Source organism: Carcharhinus amblyrhynchos, chromosome 17, assembly GCF_965287045.1.
Source record: "Carcharhinus amblyrhynchos chromosome 17, sCarAmb.v2.hapA, whole genome shotgun sequence".
NCBI classification, from domain to species: domain Eukaryota; kingdom Metazoa; phylum Chordata; class Chondrichthyes; order Carcharhiniformes; family Carcharhinidae; genus Carcharhinus; species Carcharhinus amblyrhynchos.
The window spans coordinates 17026315-17050404 of record NC_137340.1 but is presented as its reverse complement, the minus strand read 5'-3'; the positions used below and the strand labels follow the sequence as shown (position 1 = coordinate 17050404).

Sequence of the window (24090 nt, the reverse complement as noted above, 5' to 3'; positions counted from 1 at the left end):
ATACATTTCTACAAGACCCCCTTTTATTCTACTAAATCCCACTGAATACAGGCCCAGTCGACCCAATCTCTCCTTATATGACAATCCTGCTATCCATGAATCAGTTTGGTGAACCTTTGCTGCACTGCCTTTATGGCAAGTAAATCCTCTCTTAGGAAAAGAGACCAAGACTGCACAAAATACTCCAGGTGTGGTCTTGCACAAGGCCCTGTAAAGCTGCAGGAGGACATCCCTGCTCCTGTACTCAAATCCTCTTGCAATGAATGCCAATATACCAGTTGCCTTCTGAACTGCTTGCTGTACCTGCACACCTGCTTTCAGTGACTGGCGTACAAGGCAACCCAGGACCCACTATACGTCAGCATTTCCTACTTTATCACTAATTGAATAATACTCTATTATTCTGACCAAAGTGGATTTATCCACATTACATTACATTGGCTATGTATGTGCCCACTCATCAACTTGTCTAAATTGCCTTGAAGCCTCAACACTCTTCTCACTATTCACATTCCCTCAAAGTTTCGTATCATCACAAACTTTGAAATATTACAGTTGATTCCCTCATCCAAATCATGAATGTATATTGTAAATAGCTGGGGCCCAACCACTGATCCCTGTGGGATCCCACTAGTCACTGTCTGCCACTTCAAAAAAGACTCATTTATTCCTACTCCCTGTTTCCTGCCTGCTAAATCAATTCTCCAATCACGCCAATATATTACCCTGAATCCCATGTGCTTGGATTTTGCACAGTACTTCAATCAGCTTTCTGAACGTCCAAGTACAACACATCCATTGGTTCTCCCTTAACTATTCTGCTAGTTATACCCTCAACATTCCAGTGGGTTTGTCAAACACGATTTCCCTTTTGTAAATTCACGTTGGCTATGTCTAATCCTGTTAATATTTTCTAAGGGGTGGAAGTTCCAGAATTTTGACCCAGCAACAGTGAAGGAGTGGCGATATAATTCTAAGTCAGAATGGTTTGGAGGAGAACATGCGGGTGGTGATGGTAAATGACATACTCATCCAGTGTTAGTAGCACAACCACTTAATTGACATAGCATTCTAGTGTTTATTCAAAAGCCTTTAAAAGGAGCTTACAACTACATTTTATACCCTCCACATGTCCCTGCACTTACAGCACTACACATTGTCTGACTGATTGTAAGCAGCACTACAGGAGATTTCATGTTAACTTTAAAAGGGTACATTTTCCTTGTAAGAGCTCTATTATCACAAATAGTTGACAGTTTCTTAACAATGGTCTCAGCTGTACAGTTAAGTTTTTCATGTGGCGGAAACAGACAATAATGGCCAAGAGGGATCCTCTCTGATAAACCAAAGCTCTCCTTTAGAAACTTGCAGTACATGTATAAGGAGGCCATTTGTCCAAATATGTTTATGCCCTGTCCTTTATTGGAGCATCCAAGACTATCGCCACTACCCTGCTCTCCCAAAGTCCACATAAGAATACGCAATGAATAGCCTGCAGCACAAATAATAGTCAAAATTTTGTGTCTTTGTTCATGGCTATTATTTTCTGATGCTATTGAAAGTGAATGGAGCTTTGGCTAAAATGCCAAGTTTTCTGTTGTCATTCACAACAGGTCCCTCCACAGTTGAGACAGGGAATCCAGTCCACTAACTGGATAGACATCAATTTTCTTCAGCAGGACTTGCAATAGCTAGACTTACGGAAGTAATCTCTAATTCCTACTAAAAACAAACTTGTATAGGTCCCATTTTAAAATGTGAGCTACGTATAAATTACAGAATGATAAAGTCAACCAGTAACTTCAGAAGGTCAGTGAATACATCAGTCCTAAACAGACCCTGTTGCTAACCCAGCATTATTCTTCACAACGAGCATGGCAAAACGTTATACACTTGCAGATTTAGAGAGCTAATTGAGAATCATGTGCTTTTTTCCTCATTAGTCACACAACCATCTTAGTAACATGTCAATTCCTGATGTACATCATCCTAGTGGGTTACTTTCACATTTTATTAAAATTTCCCAACCGTTTGGCAAAGTATTTAATTCTGGGGCGTCTACACTGCAAAAATGTAAGCATGTGACTGAACAGAAGCTTCAAAGTTTGAGAGCCCTTTAGGCATCTGTGTATCAGATGTGGTTGGAAGCATGCAAGCAATGCTGCACTCCACAGCCATATTGAAATCCTATAAATAGTTTGTACTTAGCCACAAATAACCCAAGGCAGTGATACAACACCACATCATCAGCACACAGTCACGTCAGTGAAAAATTAACGACATTAATGTTGTGCACGCATAACACAAACATCATTTCATTGCTAGACTCAGTTAGAGCTATCCTGTAACCTGGCAGTGATTTACTGGCTACAGGTCCACAATGTACAAACTAATTGGCATCAGATGGGAACACTGACTTTTTTTTAGAAAAGATTATCAGTCAGATTAAGAGGGAGACTCCTTAAATTACTGCTGTCAGCAACTTTTAAAAAACACAATCATGTGGTTTTTCAGATAAATATGAACTTTATTATTTCATAACTAGTCATAATTTTTAAAATGTTACTTGATCAATGAGCTTTCTGAATGTGCAAGTGGGAGAATAAACCACAGAGAAATCTTCCAATGACTAACAGAAATCGAACCCAGTTAAACATAGCCCAGATCATGTACGACTATCTACTCAAACCTCCTATTCAAAATTAGCAGCACGACCAACTGATAACTGTGGTGGAAATTGCTTTGCAAATCACATTCATCACCAGAATAGAATACCATGGTGTAATTCAATCTCAGATTTCTAAATATGAATCGTCATCCAAGACTTTCTAAAATCTAATTCTTTTTGCACATGATTTGAAATCACCTACTAACTTGTCCATCCAGCAAAGTGTTATTTTACCCTATTGACAAATGATGTCCATCCAAATAAACATCACAACATAAGGCATGAAAGAAAATAAATAGCACGTTTCCAGCCTCAGACACAGGACGAGGCAGATTTGGGAATTGTTTTCAACAAGCTCCTAGACATGACACCAAGCCAGAAGTAGGAAGGCTCATCATAGAAGCATTACAAATACCAACCAAATCTTGCAACTGTACTCCATCTCTTGTTCCTCTAGGCTCATTACTCAGCCAAAGCTTATGCTGGGATATGTAACAACGAGTTCCATCAGCTGGTAATTCATCAGCTAGCTATTTTCCGTAAAGAAATAAAGGCTTTGGGGCATCTTGACAACGTGGGTAAGGAAAGGAATATCAAAGAAAAAGGACAATGTGTGGGGGAAGAAAGAGGTGGAACGAGGAAGGGGGCAGGCAGCCAGGAGAGTGTGAGGGGTCAAGAATGGGGGACCCGGGCAGGCAGAGGGGACAAAATTAATAAGTAGGGAAAAATTGAAGTTGAAGAGAAAACTAGCTGGAAAAAGACTGGTAATAAGAGTTTCTCTCAATATTTAAGGAAAGTTAATTAAGCGAGCATGGTCCTATTGCTGCAGAAAGGGAGTCTGCAGCAATAACAATGGAAAATAAGGAGATGGCAGATGAATTGAACAGGTATTTTGCATCACTCTTCACTATCGAGTATACAATTAACATCCCAGAAATAGCTGAAAATCAGGAATGGAAAAGAGGGAGGAACGCAGGAAAATTACATCCTTCAGGGAAGTGGTACTGAGCAAATCATTGGCCTGGGGACTGACGAGTCCTTGGATCCTGATGAACTTCATTCGAAGATCTTAAAGGAAATGGCTGTGAGGTAGCTGATGTGTTGGTTTTAATTTTCAAAAATTCCGTAAATTCACATAAGGTTCCATGAGATTAGAAAGCAGCGGATGTTTGATTTGATTTATTATTGTCACTTGTATTAGTATACAGTGAAAAGTATTGTTTCTTGCATGTGATGTAGACAAAGCATACTGTTCATAAGAAGAAAAGAGAGAACGCAGAATGTATGTTAGTCATAGCTAGGGTGTAGAGAAAGATCAACTTAGTGCAAGGTAGGTCCGTTTGAAAGTCTGATGGCAGCAGGGAAGAAGCTGTTCTCCAGTCAGTTGGTACATGACCTCAGACTTATGTACCTTCCCCCCCGATGGAAGAAGGTGGAATGTAACTTCTTTATTCAAAAATGGAAGGGAGATAGAAAGCACGATATTACAGGCCAGTTAGCTTAACATTTGTCATAGGGAATATGTTAGAACTATCATTAAAGAAGCTATAGCAGGGTACTTGAATAGGTTCAAGATAATCAGTCAGAGACAACGTGGTTTTGTGAAAGGAGAAATCATGTTTAACCAATTTATTGGGGTTCTTTGAGGAAGTAACTGGTATTGAGGACAAAGGGAAACTAGTGGATGTACTGCACTTCGATTTCCAGAAAGCATTTCAGAAGTGTCACATCACAGTTATTGAGGAAAATAAAAGTTCAAAGAGGGTAACATATTGGCATGGTTAGAAGAATGGCTGGCTAACAGGAAGCAGAGAGTAGGTATAAATGGGTCTTTTTTAGGCTAGCAAAATGCAATGAGCAGTATGCCACAGGGATCAGGGACCTCAACTGCTTACAATTTATACAAATGATTTAGATGAAGTGATTGAAGAGATGGTTGCTGAATTTGCTGATAATACAATGATAGGTAAGAAAGTGAGTTGTGAAGACAGCATAAGGTATGAAGAGGGCATGAGGAGGCTACAAAAATGTATAGCTAGGTTAAGTGAATGGCCAAGATCTAGTAAACGGAGTATGTGGGAACATGTGAGCTATTGCACAGCTTGGAGTTGCCAAGAGATCTGGGTGTCCTAGTGCACGAATCACCAAAGACTAGAATAGAGATGCAACAACTAAAAGCCAATAGCACATTATCATTTATTGCAAGGAAATCAAATACAAAAGCAGGCAAGTTATACAGGGCACTGGTGAGATCACATCTAGAGTATTGTATGTGGTATTGGTCATTTGATTTGATTTGTCATATATATTGGGATCCAGTGAAAAATACTATTTCTTACATGCCATACCAACAGAACATACCATTCATAGAGCACAGAGGAGGAGGAAAGGCGAGGGTGCAGAATACACTGTTACGCTCACAAAGTGAGGAGAAAGATCAGCTTAAAATGTGGTAGTTCCATTCAAAAGTCTGATGGCAGCAGGGAAGAAGCTTTTCATGAGTCGGTTAGTAGTGCTCTCAGATTTGTGTATCTTTTTCCCGATGGAAGAAGGTGGAAGAGAGTATGTCGAGGGGCATGGGGTCCTTGATTATACTGGCTGTTTTTCTGAGGCAGCAGGAAGTATAGAGTCAATGAATGGGAGGTGTGATGAACTGGGCTATGTTCATAACTCTTTTTAGTTTCTTGCGATCTTGGTCAGAGCAGAAGCCATACAGAAAGAATGCTCATTTAAGGAAGGATGCAAATATGCTGGAAGCAGTTCAAAGCAATTTACTAGATTAATACCTGAAGTAGGCAGGGAGTTTTCTGTGGGACATGGGTGTCACTGGCTAGTCAGCATTTATTGTAAGAAGTCTTACAACACCAGGTTAAAGTCCAACAGGTTTATTTGGCAGCACTAGCTTTCGGAGTCTCAGGCTCCTTCATCATGTCAGGAGCCTGAGGTGGACATATGCAGATGGACACGCTTTTCATTGCCAGCACAGGGTTTTGCAGGGGCGTGATGGAGAGAGATGTCTGACACTAGTTAACAGCACAAGAGTAGGGTCAAACACACGATATATTTGTCCCAGTAACACACTACAGTGCATTTTCCGTCCTATAGAAACAACAACCGTCTGTAAATTGTAACCGTTCCAAAGGTTCTTGTCTTGCAGCTGATTTTAACTTATTGTGAAGTGATTTAGGTAAATATATTAACCAATGCATAGAAGATATAATGATTTAAAATGCATACCCATTTCAAGAGTTTTATTAGTTGATTACCTTTTGGTGGGAAATATGATTTGCTTTCAGCTTTGTGAGGCCAATCCACCACCAGAGGTCCGAATCGACGAAAGCTAGCTGTGATTTCATCTACAGGAAATATCACATCAGGGATTTATTAAAAGTTAAACCTGTCAAAAATAATTCAACAGCATACTGATTGGAGAACAGTGTTAATTGCCATTTGACATTGCTTATTGATCTGAAAGAAATCTTGCATATGTACCTTCATCAATGTCTGGAGGTAGGCCTCCCACAAAGACTTTTCGTGAATAACGTTCCACCCTTTCACCATTCTGACAGCGGGTTGGAGAGTTTAAACCTGATGTCAGAGACTGGTCCCCATGACCATCATCAAGGAAACCATCTTCAATAGGAAAGAGCGAAGAACGACCTGGAAAACAGTTTACACTTTCATCCAGTCAAAAGGAACCAGAAAATTGCTCTGACGCTTCAATGGATATGTTGTAAATTTGTCCCACAGGCCAAAACTCTGTCGTTACCAATTGGCTGCAACTCAGCATAAAAATAAATATATTGTCGCAGTTGCATCTTTAAGTATTTAGTATCTCTTCAATAAAATTAGTGCTTTAAAAAGATTATTGCATTTTAGTTTTCTAATATTGGAAAATTGATATCAGTAACGTAAAACTCAAAAGGGCAAGGCTATGAACATCTCCAACATTTCCTTCAAAATGCTTTTTCCAAATATTTATGGCTTGCCTGCTGATCAGGAAAAATAAGGAAGAAAAATCTAAATTAAGATAAATGCAAATTATTAACTGAAGGATGCAAGGAAACAATACATTAAAATCTGCGCTACAGCAAAGTAGTGATGATTCATTGGAAAATTTGAGATTTAACAGTTAAAGTCGAAGAGTTAATTTACCCAAAGTTATTTCATGATGAATGCCATACAGCTCAGTAATCATTCAAGGATTATTGCCTTTAAAATAACATTGCTGCAAAGAAGATGGTACATTTTTAAAAACATCTATGCCTTCATTGGTATCAACGCACGTTATACAAGATTTCTCAACTCCAACTAATCCATGGAATATTACTGAAAGCCCTTTAAAAGGTACAAATGTATAAAGATGATTATGAGATGCACAGCAGTCTTATATTTAAACAATATGGAGTACAGCCAATTGGAGTGCGTAAAACAGTTCTGAAGCCAATGGAATGAAAGCTTTCTCTGATGTTCAACAAACGACTGTGGCATTCCTACCAAACGATGGAGGCACAGACATGAACTATAATCAATTCCACTCCTGTAATTTCTTCTTTTTCACTTCCAGTAACTGGGTGCAATTCTTAGAAGCTATGGTGCAGAATTTGCTCCTAATTTTCTTGCATTATCTTAGGACAAATTTAATAAGAATTGGCGATCAATTAAGAGTGGAAAATGTATTTCTTCAATTTTCTCATTCTATACCATCACAACTGAAAAGCAACAATCTAGCAACAAAAAGGGTTTCACAAGCTGCAGTTGTTACCTCTCCAGCATCTCTTTCAATACCTGTAAGTTGTGTTCACAAATGTTTATAAATTAAAGGTTGCTGGCAGTTGCTCAAGCCATGCCCCATCCTATCCCGATCTACCAAGATTGGTGGAACGGCAAATTGCGCAGAGGGTGTGGAGAGTCTACAGAAGGATGTAGATAGGCTGGGCGAATGGGCCAGGAAATGGCAAATGGAATTTAATGTTGGCAAGTGCGAGGTGGTCCACTTTGGTAGGAATAATGGTAGGAAGGATTATTACTTACGTGGAGAAAAACTGCAGCAGGCGACGGTGGAGAGGGACCTCAGGGTCCTTGTGCATGAGTTGCAAAAACCCAGCTTGCAGGTGCAGCAGGTGGTCAGGAAGGCGAATGGGATGCTGGCCTTCATAGTGAGGGGGATTGAATATAAAAGTAGGGAGGTTTTGCTGCGGCTATATAGGGCATTGGTGAAGCCGCAGCTGGAGTACTGTGTGCAGTTTTGGGCGCCGTACTTACGCAAGGATATTTTGGCCTTGGAGGGAGTGCAGAGGAGGTTTACTAGGCTGATGCCGGAGTTGAGGGGGTTGAGCTATGAGGAGAGGCTGAATAAACTAGGCTTGTACTCGTTAGAGTTTAGAAGAATGAGGGGAGATCTCATTGAGACGTATAAGATGATGAATGGGATGGATAGGATAGAGGTGGAGAGACTCTTCCCGCTCAGAAAGGACAGTAGGACTAGGGGGCACAGCCTCAAGATAAAGTGGGGGGGGGTTTAGAACGGAGTTGAGGAAGAATTTCTTCACTCAAAGGGTGGTGAATCTCTGGAATTCTCTGCCCGTTGAAGTGGTGGAGGCTACCTTGCTAAATATTTTTAAGACGCGGGTTGATGGGTTTTTGATAAGAGAGGGGATTAAGGGTTATGGGGAGAGGGCGGGAATGTGGAACTGAGCCACGACAGATCAGCCATGATCTTATTGAATGGCGGGGCAGGCTTGGAGGGCCAGATGGCCTACTCCTGCTCCTATTTCTTATGTTCTTATGTTCTATGTGACACAGCGAGAAGTAACTTGAGGCATTAACCCATTGAGCCACAGGCAGAAGGGGAAGATTGTGAATTCCCACTTGGACAACTGTCTCATAACTAAGCATTGGAACTAATTATCCTTTTTTTCCCAAAAAGAGAGAACTTGCACGTTAGCAATAGTATGGCTTTACATGCAACAAGAAATTATCTACCTTGAAGCATTTAAAAGGAAAGGCAAGATGGCCAGGACCGAGGCTCACTCGATAATTCCCAGCTAAGCTATTTCATGGAGCATTTTCATGAACCAAGTATTCCATTTCATCCAGAAAGTCCATCCTGAAGATTCAAATCCTCACCATCCCCCACTGCCTTCCAAACCAGCAATTCCAACAAGCCAAGCCATTCCAACAAGCATCCAACACAGGAGAGGCTGAAATCAGGTGCCTTGTCATCTCAAATCAAATTAATATGACAAGCAGGGCCTGTAGGTTACGGTTGAGGCTTTGGTGTCCATTCTAACCAAAGAAAATTACTTGCTTTTATAGGAAGTTACATCACTAAAATAAGAAAAATCTTCATATTAGACTGGACTCATTAAATTTAACCTTCCAAAATGTAGGTGAAGTCTATAATCCAACAAACGAATGTTAACACATCTTTTTAATAATATGGCTGCCTTGAAGGACTCAAGCTGACATTGTTACAATACTTGATCACTGAATAAAAGATGTAGCCCTTTCAAAAATCTAGTGCTAATTGTGATAAGTAGAGAAAGCCCATGTATCAGTCAAGAGATAGCAGCTTCGTTGGCTAGGCCAGCATTTATTGCCCATCCCTACTTACCCTTGAGGTGGTAGTGAGCCGACTTCTGGAATCACTAGAGTGCATGTGGTGGGGGAATATCCACATTGCCGTTGGGGAGAAGTTTCAGAGTTTTGATCCAGAAACAGGGAAGGAATGGCAATATATAAGCTACCTTCTTGAACTGCAGCAGTCCATGTGATGTAGGTACACCTACAGTGCTGTTAGGGAGAGTGTTCCAGGATTCTGACCCAGCGACAGGGAAAGAAGAGCAATATAGTTCTAAGTTAGGATGGCAAATGGATTGGAGGGGAAGTTCCAGGTGCTTGTGTTCCACGTGTCCTTCTAGATGGTAATGGTCATGGGTTTCGCAGGTACTGTATCAGGAACCTTGGTCAGTTCCTGCAGTGCTTTTTGTAGATGATATACACTGCTGCTACTTGTGTGTCGGTGGTGGACGGAGTGAACGTTTGTGGAAAGGTTGTGGAAATGGCTAACACAAGGGGACATAGCTTTAAATTAAGGGGTGGTAATTATAGGACGGATGTCAGAGGTAGGTTCTTTACTCAGAGGGTAGTAAGGTCGTGGAATGCCCTGCCTGCAGCAGTTGTGGACTCGCCAACTTTAAGGGCATTCAAATGGTCAGCGGATAGGCATATGGATAACATTGGAATAGTTTAGGTTGGAGGGTCATTAGATTGGTTCCACTGGTCAGCGCAACATCGAGGGCCGAAGGGCCTGTACTGCGCTGTAATGTTCTATGTTCTAGGTGCCAATCAGGTAGGCTGCTTTGTCCTAAATGGTGTCAAGCTTTTTTGAATGTTGTCAGAGCTGTACTCATCTAGGCAAGTGGAGAGTATTCCATCACACTCCTGACTTTTTGCCTTGTAGGTTGTGGACGGCTTTGGGGAATCATGGGGTGAGTTTTTCCTGCAGGATTCTTAGCCTTTTGTAGCTACAGTGTTTATTTTATATGGCTAATCCATATATTCTTGACACAAAGCAACTTGTCTATTGTATTCTACAAGGGGTGTGGTTCTGAAAAGAGCATTTAAATTCTGGAAGGATACTGACATTTTTAGTAGATTGAATGTAATTTCAGTTTGAATAGATGGAACCAAAACTGAAAAAGAAAGATTTTCTAGTGTAGTAAAGTGATTTGGTTTATAAATCTGGCTAGCAGTATTAGAAAAAAATACTGAAGGGCAATCAACTAAGTAACTTGTTCCAAATAACCTGTAGGTCACTTAAAGAAGAAAAGATTTGCCCTTATATCACACTTTCATGACCAAATATCTCAAAGCGCTTTACAGCGACAGCAGTACTTTTTGAAGTGTAACCATAGAACCCTTACAGTGCAGGAGGCCATTTGGTCCATCGAGTCTGTACTGCATCGTACCCTGCCCTATCCCTGTTATGCCATGCAATTATCATGGTCAATTCAACTAACCTGCACATCTTTGGACTGGAGGAGGAAATCAGAGCACCCGGAGGAAACTCATGCAGACAAAAGGGAAATGTGCAAACTCCTCACAGCTAGTCACCCAAGGTAGGAATTAAACCCAGGTCCCTGGCACTAAGAGGCAGCAGTGTTAAAGCACTGTGCCACCATTACTGTAATGTAGGAAATGTGGCAGCCAGTTTGCACACAGCAAACTCCCACATACAGCAACATGATAATGATCAGGTAATCTGTTTGGATGATGTTGACTGAGGTATAAATATTGGCTAGGACAGAGATTAACTCCCCTGCTATCCTTCAACATAGTGCCACAGTTTCCATCCGCCCAAGCAGGTGATGGGACCAAATGTTCACATCTCATCTCAGTAATAGCATTTCCGACAGCGTAGCACTCCCTCAATACTACACTGAAATGCCCACCTTAAATCGTTGTACTCAAGAACGTGCAGTGGTCCCTAAACCTGGAACCTTCTGACTCAGAGGAAAGACCAGCAACTGAGCCATTGCTGGCATCCTGACAAGACAGCAGACATACTAGTCATTGTGTGAGGGAGAAAAAAATACCCCCATTGGCTGGCCTTTTAGAGGTGGTGACCATGGTGACCCAGGCCATTAGCCCACAAGGCTGAATTAGACCCAACAGAAAAAAGAGCTCAAGGGAAAATACTTAGGAATATTCATTTTAAACCCTCCCAAGGAACAGTAAATTAAAACATTCTTTTCAAAGTTTTCCTTTGCCACTCATAGTCCAGATGGTGAAGCAAATAAAACCTCAAGTAGCCTAGGGTGATTCTACCACAGATTCTTGTTTGTCTTCCGTGGGGAAACACCTGGTTTACACTCAGAGCCTCTCTTTGGATACCATGACCAGATTTAAAAATAACACCGTGTTAAGAAACAAAAACAAATCCATTTACTTCAAATAAATAAAAAATACCAACTCAAAGGAAATCTCAAAATTGCACTTCTGCAGCAGCTGCTATTGAGTAAGAATTATTATTTTTTCAGTCACAATTAAAAACAGACCATTTGATTCCATGTTTTCACAGATTTAAAGAAAGATACAAAGACTTTTGTCAAGATTTATAGAAAATTTTGAAGCAACAAATGGCAAGCTACTGATTCAGAAATGTTAGATATTTGGGATAATCGCAAACGGGCAGAAAAATATTGTCAAACTGAAAGATTTACACAAGCAACTGAAAATTGTTAATCACTCCAGTACAGCATTGAAATGTTCGAGAAGCAAACGCTTGAGTATTAAAAATGTATTTACCTCTTCGTCGGCCAAATGTCCTTGCTGCATATAAACAGAGAAAATAGTGGGTAGGCCTGTAACCTTCTATTGAAAACTGCATATGATAGGCATTCATGATTCAGATAACATGGGTTCAGCTCATTGTCAAAACTTCACCTGCTGTTCCGTACTGAATTAAGTTTTGGAAGTGAAGTGTTTGGTTACCACACAGCAAACTTATTTTTTCAAAATTAGTTTCATTCCCTCCTCCCCTCCAAACTATTCCTTGGGAAGCCTTTCACTTCACATTACCCCTTTACTACACTTATTGTAAAATGCAATTTTGACTTTATGATGCCGGGTAGCACAAGGCTCCCGACAGTGATGCAGATGAACTGAACTTTAATTTCTCCCTTGAGGAAATTGCTTCAATTCTCACTCACACTTCTAGGTTGTCTATGAGGCTCAAAGTGACTAAATGGAGACATTCTAGCAGAAGTGCACATCTTAAGTTTTGTGCCAGCAGCATGTCAAACGTAAAAACTAAATTTTAAAATTATTTGGCAAAAAGGACTGTTTTGATTTGCTTCCAGTGCTGGATGCAAGATATAGAAGGAAAGTGAATATTTATCAAAGTTCTTTTGTGACAGGATTTATAAAAGCAATTTGTCCTTTTTCAATAGGATCCAACTGCTACAGAATCAAGCTGGTCTTTTTAAAATGCAACTAGTTTCATCATCAAAAATATACCACAGATAAAGCTTTTTTCCAAAAACAAGTATATTAAAGGTTAGCCATAATACCGTGCACAATGCAATCACACCTAGTAATAGCTTAGATTCTACCATGATTGCTTGCTTGCAGATTGGCAAGGCAGGTAACTTTAGAAAATGAGCGATTGCAGTTATTTTCTTTGAAATAAAGCACATTACTGTCAACAGAAACTGCAGGAAGAAACACATTTCAGCTAATTTGTAATCTGAAAACACACCCACATTAAATATTAACAGATGAATGCAGCACTCTTCAGCTCATACTAGAATCTGCTTTTCTTCAAAAAATAGGTAGTTTTCATTGTGAATATTGTTGTCAAACTACTATTGTAATTTAAAAAACATTATATACACTGGAAGGGTTTCAACTATTAGAAAGGAACTGTAATCCTGCATAATTCATCAGGGAAGCAGATGAGCAATTTACAAAATGAAAACCTTGCAACACTTGATTTCACTTGTATGCAAGTGCAATCCATCACAATAATACTAATTAGTTAATAAATCAAACATAAGTCATGAGTAAAGAAATAGTAAACTAATGCACTTTTTCATCATTTCAATCACCAAATTTGCAGCACATTCATAGGTCAACTTACATATTATGAATTACCTGAAACGGAATTATAGGTCTAGAATTCTGGAAGTAATGACTCACATAGCAGTGCTTTGTGGAAACAGTTAATGTGTAATATCCCAAAACTGCTTTTCTCTTGTAAACCTACAACTAAATTAAATGTCTCACTCATTAGGTTGGACTTCATTGAGCTACAAACTTGATCTTGATTTACTTCCCATACTTAAGATGGGAACAGAATTGCCTCTCACCAAGACATTGTTTTATCGGTTTGAACAGCTGCTATAATAAATGGGTACAGGTGAATTAGAACAACTGGAGACCAATTATGACAAAGAAGAAAATGGAAGGAATATTTTCTTAGCTGGAACGCAAAGATGATCAGTCAACATAAAAAGGTAAGAGGACTGCAACTCAAATACCAGTATGGATTTTTGTCCAAGTAGTTCCAGTGTTGGAAGGGGATCAATTTTATCTTACTAGAATAAATCAATGTATGTAAGTATATCATAATTGGTACAGGTCACAAATACAATTGGGAATGATTGGTGGGGCGGGGGGGGGGGGGGGGGGGGAGGCATATTACGTTCATTTGAGAGGACTGAATAATACTCCAATTGTGATAAATTTCAAATCAGATAAAAAAAAAGGACAGAAGACATTTTGACGTTTCAAAATAAGAAATAAAACAGGTTCCTTCTTCACCACCAAGGTGTTAAGAATGTAATGGAGCAGAGCTTTTACTGAAAGCTCCGACACATAAATGGATGGAAAACCTCGAGTAACTTCTGTGCCCACATTTGCAAAAGAGTTTGCACTGATATACTAAAGTGTAGAAGAGTATTTGGATTTTAATACTGATACATATATTTGGAAAACATTAGTTTTTAGAGAGATTATGAAATTGTTCATTTTAATTAGGGTAAATATTCTCAATCTGCATTCACTACTCCTCGATTCCTTGCTCATTCACTTCAGTGAGCAAACAAAAGGTAAAAACACGTGTTTTTTGCTTGTATGCATGTCAAAGAAATATTAATGTATGGAGATGGCACTTTTATGACCACTACATCACCTTATAAAACAAAATTCAAAAAGGTACAGCAAAGTACAAGTTAATGTTCATGAAATAAAAGAAAGGAGCCTTCATTAGGTCAGGAATAAATTAAACGTTTCTTGCAATGCTTCAATGGGAACGGATCAGAATAATCATGCCGACTCGAATAAGGATTTCTCTGTTAACAGCTATCGAGAAGAAAATGTACTTGTATTTTGCACTTTTCATGACCACCTGATGTATTAAAGTGCTTTAAAGCCAATTAAGTACAACAGTGACTACACTTCAAAAGTAATACTGGAATCATGGCAGCCAATTTACAAACAGCACACTCCTACAAACAGCAATATCAGCAATGATCAGATAATCCTGTTATGAATGAGGAATTTTATAAGATGATTATGTATTGGGCATTCATGCCTGTAAATGATAGCAAAAGTATCTGTGCTGACAGTGGATCGATTGACTGCTCGTTTCCAAGTCTCACAAAGGTGTTAGGAATGTCAGATCTTGTAAACAGTTTTACTATAACCTGTATATTTAGTTTCACAATACAATGGAGCTGGGAGTCTAAAGAATAGCTAATTGGCATTTCTACCACAAGGTAGAAATGAGATACAAGGTCCAAGTGATTCACGTTGCCATGGAAACAGGCAGTGAGAGGGGAAGAGTAGGCCAAATCTGCACACACACTACTGCAGGCATAGTCTCACCAATTGTCTTAATTGCTGTAAGACATTTTTTATGTATATACAGCAATTCCTTTGTAACAAAAAGCTAATGTACTGTTATGAAAATTTAGCTCACAATTCATGTGTTTCAGAATAAAGCTTACATTTATCATCCAATCTCCTAAAGCCACAAGATAAATGGAAAATCTGGATGGGGAAAGCGGTTCTAATCCCGAACGGAATTAAATTCAAACAAGCTGGGAATTCATTACAATTAAAAGCTACCCTATTTTTGGACCTCTGGGCAGAGCCAAGGTATGCATCATTATCCCACTAAAATAAGCTAAAATCTAGCAATTCTGGGAAAGAGTTCTACAACTCCACTGGAGATACACATTATACGTGTGGGTTGCAGAATAAAAGATTAGCCTTGGAGCTAAAATAATTTGCTTGTATTTCTGGTTGAATCATCCAAAAAAATGTCACATTGCCATAGAAACAGTTATTCAGGGTGGAGCCTTGGGTAGAAACTTCTTGGTTGGTGTTTGCTGAAAGAAGCAGGCAACTCAGTTTGGGAATGGACGGAGGCAGTTGTAGCTTTGCTTAGGTGAACACTGCAGCTCACCACACTGAGTGTACCAACAGGAGATGATATTCAATTAGGGTGGCATTTCGAGCAGAGGATATACTAAATTCATCATGGCATATAGATGGGGTGCTTTGTTTCGATTTAGAGAGAGAAAAATAACTAGCAAATTGGCTCCAGCTTGCAGCTAGTGGAATAAATCCACATTGGTCCTCGAGGAGCCTTGTGACAGAACGCTGTCGGTAGAGAATTAGCTTGAGAAGCTGCGAGAATGCACTTGGCTATCTGCTAGAAACCCAAACACAGATGAGGCATCTACAATCATGAGGTCAGAAAAAAAAAGGTGGAGGGTTCTCAGCCAAAAAGTTAATGAAAGAACCCCCATAGAATCTTATCTTGGAAGAACAGCTGAAAAATGAGGGAGGGTTAAAGAAAATTTTAGAAGTCTGTAGCAGAGTTTTTGGGTTGGTCCCAGAAGTGAATGAAACTTCAAGATTTCAAAAAAATAAGAGGAACTCTTGAGGGGAAATAAAAGTAGTAAGATTATAGCACAAAGTCTTTATAAGCTATCATGTTAAGTTTGTGATGCTCGCTCCTGAGCTACCCTTTCTACATATTTATTCCATGCTTTGTCATTAGGGCTACTCATCCCACACATACCGGCCAAAATGTTACTACTGTTCACACCGGCAGGATTTTCCTATCCTGTTGCAATGAATGGAGATTTGGCTGGCACCAAATTCTCTGACTTCGCTGCAGCACAAGCGTGGCATGGACAGCAGGTAAGATCTGTTTTTTCTCTCAAAGCCTGGAATATTTAGTTCCCAATTTTGGTCGCTCTGTAGCCTTGCCCTCGTAATAACTTCTAGATTAAATGTGTTTATTTCTTTTGTTATCAATTCATTTATTTTATGAACATTTTGGGCATTCAGACATAGCAACCTTGGCTTCAACTTTTGACTAATTTTCCCTGATGTCACCTTAGTCTTAAATCTTATTATGTTTCTTAATCACTTTCACTTACTGACACAGTCTGCTCATTTTTACCCAAATCGCTAGTCTGCTCAAAAGTCTCAAAATTTCACTTGTTGCAGCTGAAATGATCGTTTCCTGAATCCTCCCTAACCCTCTATTTGTCAGAAGTCTATATTACCAGCCTGATTATCGGATGCACCGGGACACTGGTCCTAAATGATTTTGTGAAGCCACACCAGTGGAATAGTTCCACTTTTCCTTCCAGATCACTGATGCCAATGCTGCAGGAATTGAAAACTCTATCTCTTCCAACACCCTTTCAAGTCACATATTTAACCTTCAAAATCGGTTTGCTGCTATGCCAATTTGCACCCGACTCAGGTAACAATCCAGAGATTATTCCATGAGATTCTGCATTTTAACTTGGACTTACTTTCTCAAAATCTCTCAGCAGAATCTCATTCCCAGCTATACCAATGTCATTGATTTCAAGGTGCACTTTGACAACTCATTCCCCTTCCCAATCCAAGGTTTTCTCCAGACAAAAAAGTTGTCCCTAGCCCAAGAGGCAACACAGTGAGTGGAATGTCCAATCATGGTTGCGTAGAACAGTATCTTTTCCCTTGACAACTCAGCCCTTACCATTACATTCCTTTTCATTCCCCCCATTTAAATGCTCTCTTGCAGTAGTGTCATGATAATTTTCTCATACATTCTGCCCTCACTTACACAGGCAATCAGAACCTGTTGGATAATAGCAAAGCCAAATGCTTCTCCAGAACAGCAGCTAGGCACTCACTACCTGCCTGACTCAGTCAAACCTTCCTGTCCATGACCAATGACCAGACCTGTATTACTTTCCAGCCCAGGTAGACAGTGGCTTTAAATTATTTTTGAGCAATATTGTCAAGGAGATAAGCCTGCGAGCAGCTTAAAAGTAATACCTTCTGGGTTACTTACAGGGAACAGTAGGTGTGGCTGCCTCTTGTATCAAAGTGTCCAGGTAATTTCCACCCTTCCCCCTTACTTGATGCCTGTAATGTCTGCACTTTGGATTCTACGCCAACAGTTCAGAGCTTCCTCAACATGAAGATAATTACAACACCTTCACAAACTCTTACATGCTATAGTTGCAGCACATCACTTACACTACTATCTCCAGCTAACATTTTGCTTTATTTATTTAATTAAAGTTTAATTATTTATTCAACTTAAACTATATGTTAGAGGTAAAATTATATGAAATATTTACCTGCAACTTAATCCCATTACCCCACTTTGTGGTGTGACAACACCTCTGTTTTGTCCTCTTCCTCTCTTTGTTTCACTCTTTTAGAAAGATTGCATTTTTGTCATCTAATGTGATCCTACAGTTATAGGAGAATTTGACCAAGTGCAGTAATGACCATAAAGGAGGAAGTGCATTTTTCTGTCACATTTGATAGTTACCATGAGCCAGTTATGTTTTGGCCCATATTCCTCAGAAATAAGCAAGTAAATGTGGGGCCTTTGCAATTGAGAGTGAAAGGGATCAAAGTCCCAGAAAGAGTGCTGTCCAGCAAGTAACCAAAGACAGCAATGTCTTCTCAAACTGAAGACAAGAGAATGTACACAACTGAAGAGTGTTTCACCTGGTCAATCCAAATGTCTACAAAATGTCATATCACAAGGAAACTTCTCAAGTCACTCTAACCACGTAGTTGAATTTGTTGATAAGGAAGAAACCTTACATTTATATAGCTCGCTTTTTGATCAGATGACAGCCCAAAATGCTTTGCCCAATGAAGCACTTATGAATTGTAGTCATTGCTGTAATGAGTAAAATGTAGCAAATTAATTTGCGCACAGCAAGCTCCCTCAAACAGCAATCTGATGATGAGCAAATAATCTGTTTTTGCGATGTTGTTTGAAGGATAAATATTGGCCGGACTCCAGGGAAGAAGTCCCTTGCTCTTTGCAATAGTGCCTTGGGATCTTTAACATCCACCTGAGGGCAGATAAGAACGCTAACATTTTACCCGAAATACATAAGAACATAAGAAATAGGAGGAGTAGGCCATCTAGCCCCTTGAGCCTGCCCCGCCATTCAATAAGACCATGGCTGATCTGAAGTGGATCAGTTCCACTTACCCGCTTGCTGCCCATAAACCTTAATTCCCTTATCGATCAGAAATCTATCTACCCATGACTTAAACATTCAACGAGGTAGCCTCCACCACTTCAATGGGCAGAGCATTCCAGAGATTCACTACCCTCAGAAGTAGTTCCTCCTCAACTCTGTTCTAAACTGACCCCCCCTTATTTTGAGGCTGTGCCCTCTAGTTCTGGTTTCTTTTCTAAGTGGAAAGAATCTCTCTAGCTCTACCCTATCTAGCCCCTCCATTATCTTATGTGTCTCTATAAGATCAGCCCTCAGCCTTCTAAATTCCAACCAGTACACGCCCAACATACAGTATATTCAAAGTATTAAATGAATATTTTGAATTGATCTTTAACTAATGATGATGGAAGTGAAAACAGAGGACAACGAGGTAAGAATATGGAACAACTGATGGAAATAAATGTGGCGGTGTTGTTGCTTTTAAAGAATTTGAGGTAGATGTGCCATGAGGTTCTGATGGTATGCACCCTAGCTTATTAAAAGTAGTAAAAAGTTGAGGTAGGAGGAGATCTGGTCACAATTTTTCCAATCCTTAGACAAGAAAATTATGCACCCTTATACAACAAGGGAGAAAAGATTATCTAAGTCAGGTAACTATAGACTGGTTAGAGTGATAACATCTGTAGGTAAACTCAAGAGCATAAAAGCAATTTAAAATCATAAAGCATTTACAAACAAACATTGAATAAAGGCAAGTCAAAAACAACACACTTCAAAATATTTTGAATAGAAGGTATAGGCATAGAGAATATAATGTGAGAAGCTGCTTCGTAAGAGCCTTACTAGAAAAAAATTTGTTTATGGTAATACAGGAAATGTTGCAGCTAGATAGAAAATTGGTTGACAGATGGGGAAGAAAGTTGGGTAAATGGGTTTTGTTTGAACTGGGGTCAGTATTGAGCTCACAGGCTCGAGTAAATTCATCATTGCTATCGGATTCTGATACTTATAAACCCCCCTATTTATTAAACCATAAAAGCTACTTGCAATAGCTTCAGCAACTGCACTTGTATTCGGGGCTTATATATCTAAACCCCCTAGGTTCAGGCACAGTATTCCACATTTCTGCACTAAGCATATAATTGCCCCTCCACCTTTTTGTTCTCCCAAGATGCATTACTTCATGCTTCTCCACATTAAATTGCATCTGTCATCTAGTTGTGCATTCTGCAAACCAAATATTCCTCAGCTTGTCAAATCTCCCATTGTTGTGTTGTCAGCATATTTTAATACTTGATACTCTTCCCACTAAAGCCCACACACCTCTCCTTAAAAGGGATTCTAAATATCAAGCACCAGCTGGATCTCTTTAAAAAATCAGGATCCTATTTATCCAAAAACATCAATGCAAAAAGTATCCATAAAAGCTGTTCATAATTAAATTTACAGACTTCAGCAGAACCAGTATAAGTTGGGCTGAATGAACCATACAACCCATCAAATCGCTACAGTGCGGAAGGAGGCCATTTGGGCCATCAAGCCTGCATGACTCTGAAAGAATATCTTACCTGGCCCATGATATCCTATAACCCCATTATTTACCATGGCCAATCTACCTAATCTACACATCTTTGGATACTAAGGGGCAATTTTGTTTAGCCATTCCACCGAATCGACACATCTTTGGACCGACCAGTTACTGTGCTGTAACTTCTACATGAACTTGTAAAGCTTTACCTGTAACAGATTAACAAATTGAGGCTGAGTGAATAATTAGTATATAATGTGAGTAGTCTGCACAGAAGGGAGTCTCCATACAAATGTTTTGTATAAATAAATTAGTAAATGTTAAGTGTGCAAATCCTTGGGCATCTCAAATCTAATGATGCAAATGTACAATCATTTATTCCTGGGTTTAATCATTTTTACCTTTTATTCCTCAGGCTTAATGCAATACAAATCCCCTTACTACTTGTGCAAAGTAAAGCATTTGTTTCAAAAACAATTGTGGATTGAGGAAGAAACTGGACATTACATGTGCTATTACACTTCCATGGAAATGCATGCAAACCTTCCACTGAAGGTTATAAAATTAATGCAGGTCAACAAGTTAACACTTTGAATTTTTTCTGGGAACACTAACATAGCTTGATTCAAGAATCAAACTATGCATCACTTCTGTTCTGCTTCACAATTAGCTTAGGGGTTTTAAAAAAAGGGCAGCATGAACAAGGTGGGCCTAAGGGCCTGTTTTCATGCTGTAAACTTCTATAACTCTACAATGGCAGCGAGTGGGAGGCCCACACAATCACAGTTTTAAAATTTGTATTGTAGAGAGCACCTTTTATAAGCTTAATGATGCTCAGGGGTTTACTTTAGCTCATTACTGTTTGCATTTATTTATATTCTATTGAAAATTATTCTTCACATTTAATGGGTAGTAAATTTTGCACCATTGTTATACTGACACATTAAATATGCGTTCTAAACTTTCCTAATATCCAATCTTCTAAGGTCATTTGAAAATCTAAAGAAATTGGAGAATATCATTAACAGTTTCTAAGCAGACCAGGCAAACTATAACACATTAATGAGAAGTTACTGAATTAGTTATAATTCATTCCTTCTTCATCACTTATGATTCGAGGATCACATACATTCAACACCCTGCTTTATCCACTGGAACACTTCTTTTTGTCTGAAATGGGCCTTTATGTTTGATTTCAGAGCCTTTCAGTTCACCTGACCTCAGCTAATACTTGGTTTTAAGTTTCAGTATTATCGTAGCCTCCAAAATGGCAAGCCCCTTCAAAACTGTCAATACAGGTCAGAGATGATTAGTGACCTCCAAATTAAGTAGGTACACATTTGCTCACTGCTGCATTAAATGCAACAAGTGACACAATTATTATCTTATAGACAACCACAAAACGAAAACTCTGACATCCAAGAACCATCTTAGCAATGCAACATATATAAATGATCTAATAGAAACAGGAACCAACCATTCTGCCCTTTAAGCCAGCATTTCATTGATATTTTAGTTCAAGTCCACAATCCTACATTAATCCACATCACTCAATGCCCTTTTTAACCGGACAGCTATGGGTCTCTCTTCCGAATATATTCAATGATGGAGCATCCACAGCTCCCTAAGTACAGAATTTCAAAGACATGAAATGCTCAGAGTTAAAAATTGTCTCAACTCATCCTAAATGGCCAACCCCTTATTCTGAGATGGTGACCCCTAGTTTTATACTCCCCAGACAAAGTGAAAAACCTCCTGGTACGGACCTTGTCAAGTTCCTTAATAATTTTATGTTTCAGTGTAGCCACCTCGCATTCTTCTAAATTCTAGGGAAATCTAGACTTAGACTTGTAATTGCAGAATGGTAGATTATATCACACAAATTTAGTTTTCCTCATTTCTTTGAAAGTACCATCTCTATATGCAAACGATTTGTCATTCAAAACTGCAAATGGGCAAATGGAGGAAGACGGAGTCGGGGCAACAGAAGGAAAACAAAGCAAGTGGACAGAAAGTGACAGCAAGAGAATGCACCGTCTAGAAGGAGACACACACATTCCACTAATAAGATTAAGGTTTGGCTACAATGCAGGGATTATGACTGTCACATTGTCTCTCTATTAAGCTATATACAATACTGCCTTCTGAATGCATACTTCAGCTTATCTGAAAGGAGGTACCAACAACACAAAAAGATATTCATTCAAGTGAAGTCAAAACACACACAAGGAATGTGTTAAGTTTCAAAATGTTTAAAAGAGAATCAAAATGACATGTGGGAACACTTAACTTTCATGAGGAAGATCATACCTGTAGGTAGGTAATCAATACTCTTCATTTGTTCAATTTCCAGATACAAAGACAGAACAAGGAACAAAAAGTAGTTCTCTTCATCCTCAAGTTTACAGGCCGTATGGAATATCATACAAGTAAAACATTATATAGCCTTAATATATTAAGGCTAGCAATACATCACAGTAACTTGCATATTTCTCAACTTAAATCATTACAAACTGTCAGGAGAAACCTGTTGTTTACTGACCACCAATGTAACCACAGTATAAATAAAATCAACTATAGCTGTTCACCATTAGCTAGTGGGCTTTCAGCTGAAATACATTCTAAAGCTATTTAACCAGAGGCACGTTCAAAAGTAAGTTAACATGTTCCTGTACTAAAATTTATAAATATCTAGATTTGCAAATATTGTTGGTTCATTTTCTATGTGGATAGAACCAATGTGATGGTTGTGGAATACAAGCTTCAGCACTGCAAAAAATTTCTGACCTGGGATAAAATTAAGTTTTAAGTTTATTTATTAGTGTCACAAGTAGGCTTACATTAACACTGCAATGAAATTATTGTGAAAATCCCCAAGTCGCCACACTACGGCGCCTGTTCAGGTACACTGGAGGAGAATTTAACATGGCCAATGCACCTAACCAGCACATTTTTTGGACTGTGGGAGGAAACCAAAGCACCCAGAGGAAACCCATGCAGACGCAGAGAACGTGCAGACTGCACAGACTGGGAATCAAACCTGGGTCCTTGGCGTTATGAGGTATTAGTGCTAACCACTGAGCCACCCCATATGTGGCTAGATTCTGGCTCTGCTGAAGCTATTCTGCATAGCTGAGATATTAAGAGATAATAAGTAAAAATGATCGATTTTATCAGCTCAAAGGTAAATGGCATGACTTCAAGGAGAAAAAGTTAGAAGAAAAATGTTGATTATTATGATCTTGTCTGACCAGATTCTTTAGAATATAACACAGAGCTAATCATACTAATTAGAACTCAAATCCATAGGTGTACTAAAATATAAATGTGCACATTCCTTAAACACCCAATTTGGTTAATAAAGCATTGTCAGAGAATTTTGTCTGCACACCTACAAATCCTCTCATCCTCTGCAATAATGGAGACCTGTCTGGAAACAAGGTCAGAGAAAGTTTAATTCAAGTGGTCTCATGAAGAGACCTAGTTCATGCATCACGAGCATGATGGCAACACCAGAATTCACCAGCACAACTGCAGCTGAATCCTGCTTCTCACTTCTTCTCACTTCCTGAGGTGAAGTAAATGGAATGTAGAGGCGCTGTGCCCAAATTTGTTTGGCACCTTACAAATGGGATTTGATAAGCATTTTCACAATTTGTTGAATCTTAAATTCCCTGCTGAGGAGATAGTGTTTTTTCTTGAGAATCATTCCAAGCAGCTCTGCTACGCAGGACCTTGTGCTCTATTAGTTACTTGGTGGGCGTGGACATTAAGACAAACATCAATTGCAACCAGAGTTTCAACAATTCAGTGAATTTGAGCAATTTGGTCTGCTCAAAACCTACTGCTTTTCCAGCGCCAAGTGTTATCCTCGACCGAAT

At 39.2% G+C, this 24090-nt stretch overlaps 1 protein-coding gene across 6 annotated transcripts in view; it reads right to left on the bottom strand.

Moving 5' to 3' along the window:
- The window catches only part of cpeb3 (cytoplasmic polyadenylation element binding protein 3), a 102168-nt gene that overhangs the window by 38460 nt on the left and 39618 nt on the right, over positions 1 to 24090 (bottom strand). For 4 of the 6 annotated variants that reach the window (XM_080205568.1, XM_080205571.1, XM_080205569.1 and 1 more), the window contains exons 5-7: positions 11981 to 12004; positions 6161 to 6328; positions 5935 to 6024 (exon numbers count right to left, since the gene is read on the bottom strand). In XM_080205568.1, coding sequence (XP_080061694.1) covers positions 5935 to 6024; positions 6161 to 6328; positions 11981 to 12004 — 282 coding nt within the window. The remainder of the gene's footprint in view (positions 1 to 5934; positions 6025 to 6160; positions 6329 to 11980; positions 12005 to 24090) is intronic. The other 2 variants (XM_080205572.1, XM_080205570.1) reach the window with 1 other exon arrangement.